Consider the following 12,996-nt stretch of genomic DNA (forward strand, 5'->3'; position numbering starts at 1 on the left):
AATTTTACTTGAAGGAGCTTTTAACTTGGGTTTTGGGGCAGTTTTTTCTTTGACATCTGGACCCCTAAGTATTTTCTATTTGAAGTCTTGAGCCTTATATAAAGCATATTTGCAATAGGCTTATTACTTTTGGCTATTTTTTTCCTTGTCTTTCTTACCTTACCAATATCACATATTAGTGGTTAGAGACAGAGTGGCTAAAGTATCTCTGTAAACAGACAGAGCAGCATAATTTCAAGACTTATTTGGGACTCACAGTGAGGGACATCTCTCAGCTCAGATATAAGTTGATGACTGTTCATTGAGGCTAAGAAGTTGGAGGCAGCCAGAGATACCAGTGGTTGCATCACTCTTGTATGCTGTTGGCCACAGAAATTGGTGTACCCTAATGACATTAAGCTGACAGGTCACAGATGCTACGCCGGACTGCTGCTCATTGCCACTGACAAAAAGAAAATACACTGAAGAAAAATGGCTATTGAAGCATATTTTATTATAGAGCAATTTGTAATACAGAAAATGTGTAGTTCTTTTTAAACATATATATGTACAGTGAATGCGGTGACCTGTAGTTTTGAGGAGGAACAAACTGCATGAACACCACAGTTTTACTTGTAAACAGTATGAAGTTTCAAAAGTTTTCACAATTTAGAGCCTTATTTATATAATATACAGACTTTTATTAAAAGTTGACACATGCAGTTGGCACTGACTGTTTTCCTCATACTAGTATGAAAATACACTTCTATTTTAAATACTTCACTTCATATTCAGTGGGAAACCTTCACAGCTTGGGTTTATTTGTTACTCAGTCACCTAATGACTAATTTCCTATAAACCCAGGTATCTATAGCCATAACTCAAAGAGCAGAAATTGTAGAAAAAAGACTTCTTTTTACAAACTGAGTAACACATTTGAACCTACATTCCACATATCTGAGTCAAATTTTCTTTTACAATAAGAGTTTTCTCACAAAACAAGATAGGTGAAAAAAAAAAAGAATAATGATGAATATTGATGTTACCAGTCCTAATAAGAAAGGTTTAGGTCTAATAGTAATACAGTGGGAGAGAAATACTAAAATAACTGGTGCTGTAAAAAGCTTCTCCAATCCATAAGTAGCCTGGACAGGGTCAGAGGGATAGCATTACATGCTATATCAAATCTGGCAGGAGTAGCGGTAAAGGGCATTTGGACTGCACATAAGATATTGGTCCATTTTTTTAATTACCTAACACAGTCAGAAACATCTTGGAAGTAGGTTTCTTTGTAACATAATAAAGTGCCTTGAATATATGAGTAAATATCTCCCTTTGGTTTACGAATTAGGGATCTTTCACTGAAATATTTTTCCCTAAAAAGTTACCTAGCATTGTTCTACAGCAGTGGATTGGGGAAAAAAGAAAAAAAAAAAAACAGATTGCCTGCGCTACCGCAGAGCCTATTAGCTTAATTGGGGATCTGCATGGGTGCACATCTACATGATGCTACTTGCAGGGGTGGCTGTAGGTATTTTCCTTGGAATACATTTTAACAGGCTATACAGATTTAAAACTGTAATTTAGTTTTCCTAAAATAATAGAGGATTTTGTAGTCAATACAAAAATAGTTACACGGAAAAATACTTAAACCATGTTAGGCCATAACTGTACTTCTAAGAACAATTAAAAGAAGCTGCAGCTTGTCTTATTAAGCCACTAATGTATGCTAAACAGGCACAAAGTGGTTACAAGAACTTACGTGATTAAAACATTTTCAGAGCATCTCACAGAAATTATTGCCTCAGAAATGCGTACTACGCAACAATTAAAAAGGGTCAAAAATAATACAGGATAAAATAATACTTCTGTGTCAACTGAATAAAAATAATTTATTTACAGATCATGAGGAAAAACATGAAAGGCCTTTCCTTTTCAAATAAATACATGTATTAAGGGAACACATCCACTAACTAAAAAAAATAACTTTGTGCGATTAAATGAATAGTTCTTATGTACTAAACAAAACCATAAAAACATTTGAAGTACAATAGTGCAACCATGTCAGAGCATAAAGCTGATGTTTGCCATTTTACATTTTAGGTAGAAGGCAAGGTAACCTTTCAAAGCAAAACAACAGAAAACTTTATATATTCATTATTTCCATGTATAAATACATGCTTTAATTTCTAAATTTAATAATTTTTTTCCAAGTTCTTTTGCTTTAACATGAATTCTACATGGTATTATGTGAATATTCAGACTTGATGGAGCTGATCATCATAGGATTTCTAAAATCAGTTCCAACTGAGCTATAGCTACATCCCCATTTGGTAGTGCTTTTTTAGTACTTTAGACATTGACCAGAAAACTACTCCAAGGTAAAACTTTGTTAACAGTTTCCAACACTGAATCTTATTTAAAAAACAACACTGTTTCAAATTAAAGTTGCTTTACATGACACATAAAAATTACAGAGCTTAAAAAAAGGGATCCAGTTTATATAATTTGGCCAAATAACACAAGAGAGATTTTGGTCATTAAAATAAAAGTACCCAAAACATCAATGGCCCAAATCTGCAGAGAGAAAAAAATGGGTGTGAAGGCAAGTCCCTGAACTCACATCCTTCAACCAGGCTCTCTACAGGCATGGACATTCACATGGCACTCTCTGTACAATAAGAATCTTAGATATGAAAGCAATTACTGCACATGCACGCACACTGCTAACTCTGGGATGTGGAACCCCCATTTGCAAGAGGTACCTCACGACGTTATTATACTGGTGAAGAGAAGGCCAAGGGGGATCTAATAGCCTACAGATACTGAAAGGGGAGTTACCAAGATCACAGCCAAACTCTTCTAGGTAGCAGGAGATGATATAATGAGGGGAAATAGCTACAAATTCATAGCCACTTGGGAAACTGAGGTTGGATATGGAGAGAAATTTTTATCCAGAAGGGGAGTCAAAGCACAGGAACAGGTTGCCCAGAATGGTGGTGGAATCTCTGTCTTTGGGGATTTTCACAGCCTGGCTAGCCAAACCCACAGCTAACCTGATCTAGGGCTGGCAACAGTCCATCTCTGCTTGGGTGCTTGGGAGGTTGGACAAAACCACTTCCAGAAATCCTTCTTGCAAACAACTTTACGTGATTCTCTTTATCCAACCAAAATGTTTTGCTCATGCAGGTGTGTCAACAAGGTTTAGGCAAACATCTTTCACCTCATTTACTGCAGGCCAAGACCACAGAGCTGGTGAAACACTGTGGTTCAGGAGACTCATATAGAACACTGAGCCTCAGTCTGAGACCTACAAGTTAACAGAAGTTAATAACACTGAAGGAGCAATATTTTGGAATGTAAGTAACAGCTTATAATCATGACCTTCTCATCCTGATAAAATGCAAATGCCTACCTGTTGTAAGCTTACACTTCAGAAAAAAAGTGCTGGATCATCTCCTTCTCTCCTCCCTAGTGCTGCAGGAAGAACTATCTGCAAGTACAACCCACATTAATTCTACTTCCATTTCACTCCTTTGGAGAGAGAGAGAAAAGCTTTTACACACAAAGAACACAGAAGAGGCCCTCATCAATGTGCTCAGTTAAGGATGGTTTTCTCCTCAGAGAAGCTAATTACAGCTGTAATTTTCTTGTTTAAATAATACAAGGTTAATAGTAAACAATACATATGTGACCAGGCATATTCCTGGTACACTTGCATCTCCTTCATTCTCTGCGACCTGCTCCAGATAAGTCTCAGGACTACAGTGAGGCCTCTTGTACTGCAGCGTGGGAAGATGCTACAACCCTAAAGTCTCCTGCGTGGAATAAGGTAGTGTGTGAAGAGTCTCTTAGTACTTCAAAAAGGACACCAAACATGTTTTCTCTTCTAGGGCTGAAGTACAACACAGTGAAATAAAATGTCTTATTCCTTCTGTCATTAGATTTCTCTGTCTTGTTAAGAATAAGCTTTCAGATAGTTACTTGAGGATTAGCTGCTCTGATCTAGAGGTTTGAAAGGATGTCTAAAAACACTGCTCTTCCTACTTTAGAACTGTATTTTTCTTTAAATGATGAACCATCCTGTTTCTGAGAACTCCACATTTTATAAAATTGATAACACAGCACAGGCTATACTGTGTTCAAATATAGTGTTGATAAAATGCAGTAACAGCTGCTAGTCATACGGGTTTCCAATCAGTCCATAAAACTTTATCCAAGGTTGATTTACTGAGCTAGGTTTCAGCCTGGAGCTGTTTTATTAATATACACAGAAAAGACTGAAATGGTTTGCTGGCTCTGAAGACGCCCTATCTCATTCCCATCAAAATTAGTAAAAGCTAAGAAGAATTGGATCATGATTGTTAACTGTAGAAATACCTACAATTTTTACTACACTATAGGGTTGTTGGAAACTATTACAAGCAATAATAACTCAGTTTTTAGAGATGCTGACACCTAAAGCTACCACCCACTGGTGAGTTTCTCAGAATTTTCCTAAAATCAGGCAAAGGAATTCTCATTAAGGCAAGTGGTTGCTGTTCATTTCCGGGACTTCTTTCAATGAACAGATTATACAGATGCTTGTGCATGCGCAGCAATTCTTTCACCTGCAGGTTTAAAACTTCAAAAATGCATAAAGAATATCCATTAAAACAGACTCCTCTATACTATTACAATCCCTCAGTTAGTGTCTGAATGGAAGACATTTGAAAAACAAGGAAAAAATTACAACCCATATCTCTCTGTAATACTAATAATGATCTAGTCTAAACAAACAGGCAGGTATTGGATCATTACTTCATCTCAGTAATCCTACATATCACAGGTATTATAGTCTCACTGGAATTTTGAACAGTAATGGTCCATGCTAATGTTCCTTTCACTTCTGAGCTGTGTAGGATCAGATGTATCTGAATCAAACCCCAACTCACAAAATTACATAAATTCTAACTCACCAACTTTTGCGAAATTACACCAGAACTCCATGCACCTGCCACTGTCTTCTCCCGACAGAGACCATTCTGCTTCCTGCCCTTAACTTCGGGTTTTACCTGGATCTAGGCAACCTTTTAATAGTTTGGGGTTTTCTCAGAAAATGTTTCATCAACATATAACTTAAGGCCTTCAAAAAACTAGATAAGCCAACATGAGCAAAAAGAGATTAAATTAATTGAAGCTGTAATTTTTTCTTTTCCTATGAGTGATATATGATATTATCATGTTCTGTATGTAAGAAATATTGAGCCCATAAAGAAACAAACAGGTAAAGAAGATAAAATATATTACAATATTGTATGCAGTGACTACTGTAGCATTGATTCTGAGCTCACTTCATTGACTTATATTACTTAAGAAAAGTGAAAAGAGAGTCTATGGGGCAAAGCAAGTGCATAAATATGAATGACCAGAAAGTAGAGTCTGGATTTTTAACATGATGTGCAATTTCTAAATACACAAACATATAAATTCACAATAAAAAGAGTATGTTATTGAAATCCTTCATTTTTTTTTTTAAATATACAAGTTATTTAGGTCAGGAAACGTATCTGTCACTTAAACATTGCAACAGTTTTTCATGAGTGCCGATTTTTTGACAGGTGTCCCAGCCAGGCTGGTTACTGACCTCGTATCATCTTGATTATCACTTCGTTTTCGCACTTCACTGTAAAAAAAACAACCAAACAAACAAAAAAATGCACTCAATATATTTCTATTCATGTTCAGTGTTCCATTTCTCCAGTATACCTTACAGAGCTCACCATCATCTATTGCATAGTTAAAACTATGGGTTTTAACCATTCACAGAATCAACATGTCTCATAAGTTTCCAATCATATCAATATTTCTATACAAATCATAGTTAGTGATAGAAATATAATAATTTCTGATATGTAATAACTCCACAATGTTCTGTTTTCCCTTTCCTTTTCTTTTGATAATTTTTCTTTAATTTGTTTACTTCAATATATTACCATAGAAACAGAATATGTCCACAGTTGAAAGTATAAAACTAAATAACTGCAATTTCAAGTGTAAATTTACCCTCAGAGGAAAAATGCACATTGCTGGATGTTTTATTATAAATGCAGATTGAAAAGTTGTGTATGTATGAGTGATTATTGATCTGTATTCTTACTATGGGCTCCCTAGAATGTCAAAAGCCAGCTCTAAAATTTCTTGCTCATATATATACACACATATGTATAAAATAATTTAAGTCCTCCTCATATTACTAGAATAAATTCATTAAGTTCCTCTCAGAATACTGTATTATTCAACATAATGGTAATGAAATGTTCATTTAGAAATTTTTATTTCAAAATTAAATGCTTCTGTCAAAGAACACAAATTACTAAGACTTGAGTAAAGAAATTGCAGCCAACCATTCCAGACCAAGGTTCTGGGTAACATCTAGACCATCTGAGGATCAATGAACCTTGTAAAGAAAAATGACAATTTTTTTTTTTTTTGAGATTCTGAACAGAGGCTCCAACTGCCAAAACATTTTTTTATCCTTGAAACAGTTAAACAAAATTATTATGTTTGAACACTAGAGATAATTTTCCAACTGTGATTAACGTCATACAACTGTGCTATGTATGTTCTCTAATTTCATAATCCACTGCTGCATTCATGGCCAGGTTCTTGGAAATGAATGACTTAACAAATCAGCAATTAACTTCACATTGATGCTGACAGACAAATAAATGCCTACGTTCTTGCTGCATCTCTAACAGATGCATTTTCCTGGAAATACAGGTGCTCTTGAAAGTCCCATGTGAAGAAGCAATGATCCTCTCTAGAAAGCCAATGTTTTGTATTCAAGCCATGTTAATCAGTAGCATTTTAACAATGAATAATCAAATACTGACCAAATGTCAAAAAGTTTGATTATTACCTCAGGCTGCTGCAAAAATCACACAAATATGGTTTGTAATTCTGGCCTTGAGCTCCATGTATTAAACTGAAAAATCAGAGGCTGAGGATGCATTACACACCGTCAGCCCTTCAAAATTATATTGTAACCAAGAATGGTTTGGAAAGGTAGTAGAAGTGTAATGTTTGGCTCACACATTATCACAGAAATACCAGGTTGTTAAATTGATATAATCAGAAATTCTGTCTTTTAAATAATTTAGAGAAAGGTACATCAAATAAAATATGTGGGATTACAATGGTCAGTAATAAAATTGAATATATATTAATATATGTGAAAGAATTAAGAATTAATTAAACATAGAATTATACACATTTGAAATTAATTTAAGAAAGAATTAAGAAAGTAAACCCATGTACTATTAAGAAATGTAATTAATTCACCAAATGGGTTTTAAAACCGTGAGCTCCATAACTGAGCTCTAATTTAAATATTAATTATTGAGACAGTTTTGTAACATTTGCAAGCAAAAATGTTACTTGATTAAACTAAGAATAAATCCTGTCTTCATTTGTCTATAAAGATTTAACATGGTATTCTTTTTTAAATTTTGTTTGTTGAATTTGATGTTGGTACAATTTTAAATGTACATGTGTGTCTTTGTATGTATATTCACATTTAATGTCCTTTTTCTAAAATATACTCAGATGTGTTTATTCAAAAATAGAAACATGACTACTTACCGAGCAAGATGAAGAACTGCTTCTACAATATTAGATCCGTCTTTAGCACTTGTTTCACAGAATAGAGCATTATAAGTCTGTGAGTAAAAATAAAATGTTAAGCCAACTAATCTGAAATGGTTCCCATGTGAATATGTATATTCAATTACAAATGGTTTACTCAATAACACAAAGAAAGATGACACACATTTAAATGAACAGGATTTCTTCTGGTACTCTTCATTCTCCACTATATACACTTTAGTACTGTGAAAAAAACAGTAATTGCTTTTTAATTGTATCTTTTTTATATTCAGTATAGTCTGAATTAATGAACTGAATAAAAAACACATCATAGGCTTAATGTCCAAACTCAATCTTCTTGTCCACAAGACTGCAAAATAGGAGGAGAGTTGCTAGGACAGGTAACTGAATCCAGCTTGTTAGCTACTCATAAACTACAGCATCTGGTATTCTAGGTTAACCAGAAATATCATTCCATAAGTAACAGACATGATATCTGCCCCAGTATAATCAACCAATTGTGCAAGCACTCAGCAACTCAAGACTCTAAAGATTCTACATTTTTTTCTGCAAAATATGGGATATGTGCAGTCCCTATCCCCTATATAAACACATTCAGAAAACTTGTCCACACTTCTGTTTATAGCAGAAAGTTCCTTTTTTCTTTCTGCAGACATGGCAGGAATACAAGATAGTCTCTTGAAGACGAAAGTATTCCACTCAAAAGCTGGACTGACACAAGCCAGGTGAAAAGCCTCATATGCTCACTAGTGTGCTTCATATTTGCACTGGCAATTTCTCTTTGGCAGCAGAAAAACTCAGTCTCCTAGCCCATCCACTTTTTAACCATAAAGACTGAGAAGACTATCCCAGCCAATAATGAAGTTCAGGTCAGTGGACACTGAGATGTGATTTAGCCCAGCAAACAGCATCAAAATAGGATCGTTTTCATGAAAAGTAGCCATGAATCCTAATTACTAGATTTGAACAAATGACCAGAAAATGACTTCTGTTTACTAGTTTCTCACATGGTTTTCAGACTAAAGTTCTTAAGACTATTTAATTAAGAGGTAGACTTGGACCTTACCATAGCCAGCTTTTCTCCATAGTTGATAGGCACACATTTTTGCCCTTGTTCTGTAACAGCTTGACGGAGATCTGCTTTGTTTCCCACCATCATAATTGGAATATTCTCATGAGTTGCATCCTGTAAAGAGGATGTTATTTCCTTATTGTTAGAACACTCAGAATACAAAAAAGTAACTAGCATCATCATGTCATACTGATTGCCTTCCCACAAAAAAAAGTCTTGCGCACTATCACAAAAAATGACAAATTACTAAAGTCATGCTGAGAACTTTTCATGAGCTAGTCGATATTTAAGCAGCCAGCTTAAACATCAGCCTACAAAGATGTGCTTCCATTCCCATAAGCCCTGTTTCCCAACAAGGAATTTCATGTGTTAAGTTAATCTAATGGAAATGGTTACTGTATCCAAATGCTATATAACAAAATTCCTATGGGAAAAGTGACCAACTCCTATACCATGGTTAAAAGAAATGGCTTTCAGAAGATGAATTAAAGATTTGGCTTATCACTTTCCCTCCTATTAAACACCTCTGGTACAAGAGAAAATCCCTTTTCATTAAATGCAAATTTGTATTCAAATAAAGAAACAAGAAGTAATAGTAGAAAGAAATACTGAAAATTTCACTTGAGCTATAGCTAATTTACAGAATCTAACATATTGGTTTAAAATGCGAAGACTCCAAGGAATACTCAAGCCATCCACAAGAGGGTATCTGAAATGGGGTCTCATGTTCATTTCAAAAGGAAGTGAATGGGAAGAGTGTGATTACACAATACCCTTTTATACAAAAAGATATATCAGTTTTAACACTAACTAAATACATCAGTATACCTTTAGGACTTCGATGTAGCTTTCACTTCTCTGAGAGACTGCAGTCTGGCTAATTCCAATATACAGATATTCAAATTTTATAAATAATAAGGTTAACAATGCAGTGAAGCATAGTTTGTAAGTTGTATATACTTAAGGGTCTTACCTCGATCATATCCACCCATTCTCGCACATTGAGAAAGCTTTTTTCACACGTTACGTCATATAGCAGTAAGACACCATCTGCTCTTCTGAAGTACGATTTAGCAATACTTCGGAATCTTTCAGAAAAAAAAGATTTGCATAAGGCCACATTATCAAAAAAGAATTCAATTTAACATCATTAAGAACACAGCATTATTTTATTGCACTACTGAGTAAGATTCTCTCCACATTATGAGATGAGTTTTCTAATAGCTTCTTTCATAAGTAGTTCTTGAAAACTCCTGATGCAGGTCTACAAATGCTCTGTAAGGATCCACAGGATTCTCTCCTAAACAGCAATCAACATTTGTTTATCAAAACAATCTACAGTGTATCTATTACAAATAATCTGCTTTGCACTGGACTTTTGATTAGGTGGCAAGGCTTTTTCACTTACCTATGACTACATAAATTGAGTGGGTTACTCTGCCACATTTGAAAAAATATGAAACCAATAAACTTATTCCAGGAACGAATTCATCAGTTACAGTCATCTTTGCCATTAACATAACACAATCTACTTAACAATCAAGTACAGCAACTAGGTATTTACATTATATATTAAAATATTCTTCATAAATTGATTATGTGGGAGGAGAATGATTGGGCCTCTGGCTACCTACTTCACATAATCACTCATTCAGGCAAAAGTAAACACATACAGCCCAATACAAGTCTTAGTCAATGAACAGATTAAACTGACTTCCAAGGTGTTAGATTAACCTCTTAACAAGCCCCAAAAGCTGTAATGGCTCTCAAGTAAGGATGTCATAGGATTTTGAGGAAACTCTACACAATAATTTGAAGAACCTTGGATATACATTCAGCAATCTGTACAAATTCGCCATAAGTCTTTTTAAAGTCTTTGGGAAGAAGTTTTCATACACTAAATACAATGTAAATCAGGATTGGGACTTTCAAGGAAAGAAGAGGAGAGGAGGGTGAAGGAAAGGGAACCTCTGAGACAAAGCCTGCTCAGAAATACAGGTCTGTAACGACAAAGAAAGCTAAAGACTAAAAATGGAAGGAACAATGTACATCTACTCCATCTTTTTGTATTGCAAGAGAGGGCCATACTGATTTAAATGATTAATGTTGTGGTAAACCTCAACTATTTCTCTCTGCAGAGAGAAAAGAGTACCTCAGGCATCACCAAAGCTAACAAATAAATACTCCACCTGTCTTGGGGTCTCAGCAGAGCAAAATCACATCTGTTTATACACATTTACATATGGCCATGCTGACTTACTATAGGGCCATATAATATTTAGTGGAATTTTTTTCACCTACATGAAAAAAGGCAAACGTCTTTTAGAAACAAAACAACTGAAATTACATAAGTGCAGAGAGAATCACTAACCTCTCCTGCCCAGCTGTGTCCCACAGTTGTAGCACTGTTGGTTCTCCATCAACAATTAGTCTTTTCATTTGAAAATCCACACCTGAAAAGGATAATGTGTATGGTCTAATAAAAAACATCAATAACCTTAAAAAGCCCACAGAAAATGAAAACTTATGTGCCATATACAACAGTTACTTCAAAATTCATCTCCTTTAATAGATTATCAGATTTCAGTCGTTCACATAGCCTTGAACTGCAATAATTCCCTGAACGTATTTAATTTTTCTTTAGAGAAACATTTAAAGAAATATTTTTACCCACACATTTTCCCAGAAGCATTGATACAAATTTGGCATTATGACCAGCAAACAAGATCTCCCTCTGCTTTATTTTGCTAAACAGTTTTATGGAAGAGAAAATGTTTTATAAAACAGACTTTATTTCAAATGCCAAGGAGGAAAAAGATAAATTAGAACAAAAATCCTGACTCAGGGGCAATAAAACAAATATATAACTGTGATTTGATTGGAAGACAAAAATTCAGTCTTTGGAATCAGTAAGGCAAGTTTGTTAGCTGACAGCTATAATAATATACAGGTCAGTCAGAAATCCCTCCAGCTGCACTTAAACCAAAGCTTCAATAACACTTTGAAGAAATGGAGACAAATAATAGTATGAAAAACATCAAAGGATAGTATGAAGTACTAAGGACAGAGGAAAGAGCTGAGAAGACAAGAAAGCAATGAGAAATGCAAAAAGGATCATACACACATTCTAAGTTCATTACACTGAAACTCCCTTTTCTGGTGCTTTGTGTTGTTCAGGAACAGGCTTTGTGCTTTGCAAAGAGAAAATAAATTAGAGCAGTACCCTATTATCCACTCCAAACAGCAGTTAGGCACTTCTAAGCTTTAGTACTCAATGAGATCTCACAGCCTAAGAAACTGCATGTGTATATTCAGGAAACCCTGGCAAGCAATCACAGAGGGTAATCTTTTCACCCACTTCTGCAGAACAGCAATGAAATTCACTTTAGCATTTTAAGAAGAACAACAACTATACCCAGGGTTGCACTGGTATTGCCTCGAAACTCATTCTTGCAAAGTCTCGTAAGGAAACTGGATTTTCCCACTGCTGCGTCTCCAGCAAGAACAATCTTGTAAGCCTTCTCTGAACTGGGGTATTTCGGAGTACATTCAGTTGCATCTGACTGAAAATAGAAAGAACTCCTCTATTTCAACTCTCATAAAAAGTATTCTCTATATCAAACACTTCTTTTTTTGCTAAAGAACTGGTTACCTGAGGGGTGAGAGCGGATATGTATTTCCTTGTTGAAGCAATTGAGCTGCTTCGACTTACTGGTCGTGAGGGCTTCCAGTCTAATACTGAGCTGCTGTTATCAGGACTGAACGCTTCTTCATCCCTGATCTCTGGAACCTGAAAGTACAAGCTAGTGTGTTAGGTCTGGTGAAAAAAGTATGCTTTTTTGGAAAGGCACAGCTAAGAGTGCTTAAAACATTTAACAGTTTGGATTAAACAGAGATAAATGACCAAATAGAGCTGTGCAGTTCTAGTTGAAATACTGTGATTATTCTGTTCTTACTCACATTTGCTGTTTACTATAGCCTACATTTGGTCCTTAAATGTGTTTGCTGTTTGGCATACATGCTTTCAGTACAGTTTCCAGATAGAGCAAATTAATTTCCATATGGAAAATTTCAGCTTAAAAAAATAATTACAATAAATAAATACTTTATTTCAAAGCTTATTTTACAAAAATTAAGAATTTTCCTACAAGACGTTACTCTCTATGCTGTTACTACTCAAGCTAAATTAAATACAGCACAGCTGTAATCAGCACTATTCATAGGATTTTCAACTGCAGAGGCTCTACTAAACGCACAGTAAAGGATCTGCTTTACAAAAAACCCTGTGTTCTGCTGTG

The 12,996-nt window shown here is 35.0% G+C and overlaps 1 protein-coding gene across 1 annotated transcript in view; it reads right to left on the minus strand.

Moving 5' to 3' along the window:
* Window positions 1-479: 479 nt before the first annotated feature.
* The window catches only part of RASEF (RAS and EF-hand domain containing), a 37,015-nt gene continuing 24,498 nt past the window's right edge, over window positions 480-12,996 (minus strand). The window contains exons 11-17 of the mRNA XM_076362496.1: window positions 12,351-12,488; window positions 12,114-12,261; window positions 11,070-11,151; window positions 9,672-9,786; window positions 8,693-8,812; window positions 7,603-7,679; window positions 480-5,644 (exon numbers count right to left, since the gene is read on the minus strand). Coding sequence (XP_076218611.1) covers window positions 5,536-5,644; window positions 7,603-7,679; window positions 8,693-8,812; window positions 9,672-9,786; window positions 11,070-11,151; window positions 12,114-12,261; window positions 12,351-12,488 — 789 coding nt within the window. The 3' untranslated portion in view covers window positions 480-5,535. The remainder of the gene's footprint in view (window positions 5,645-7,602; window positions 7,680-8,692; window positions 8,813-9,671; window positions 9,787-11,069; window positions 11,152-12,113; window positions 12,262-12,350; window positions 12,489-12,996) is intronic.

This window comes from Aptenodytes patagonicus, chromosome Z, assembly GCF_965638725.1.
Source record: "Aptenodytes patagonicus chromosome Z, bAptPat1.pri.cur, whole genome shotgun sequence".
Lineage (NCBI taxonomy): Eukaryota > Metazoa > Chordata > Aves > Sphenisciformes > Spheniscidae > Aptenodytes > Aptenodytes patagonicus.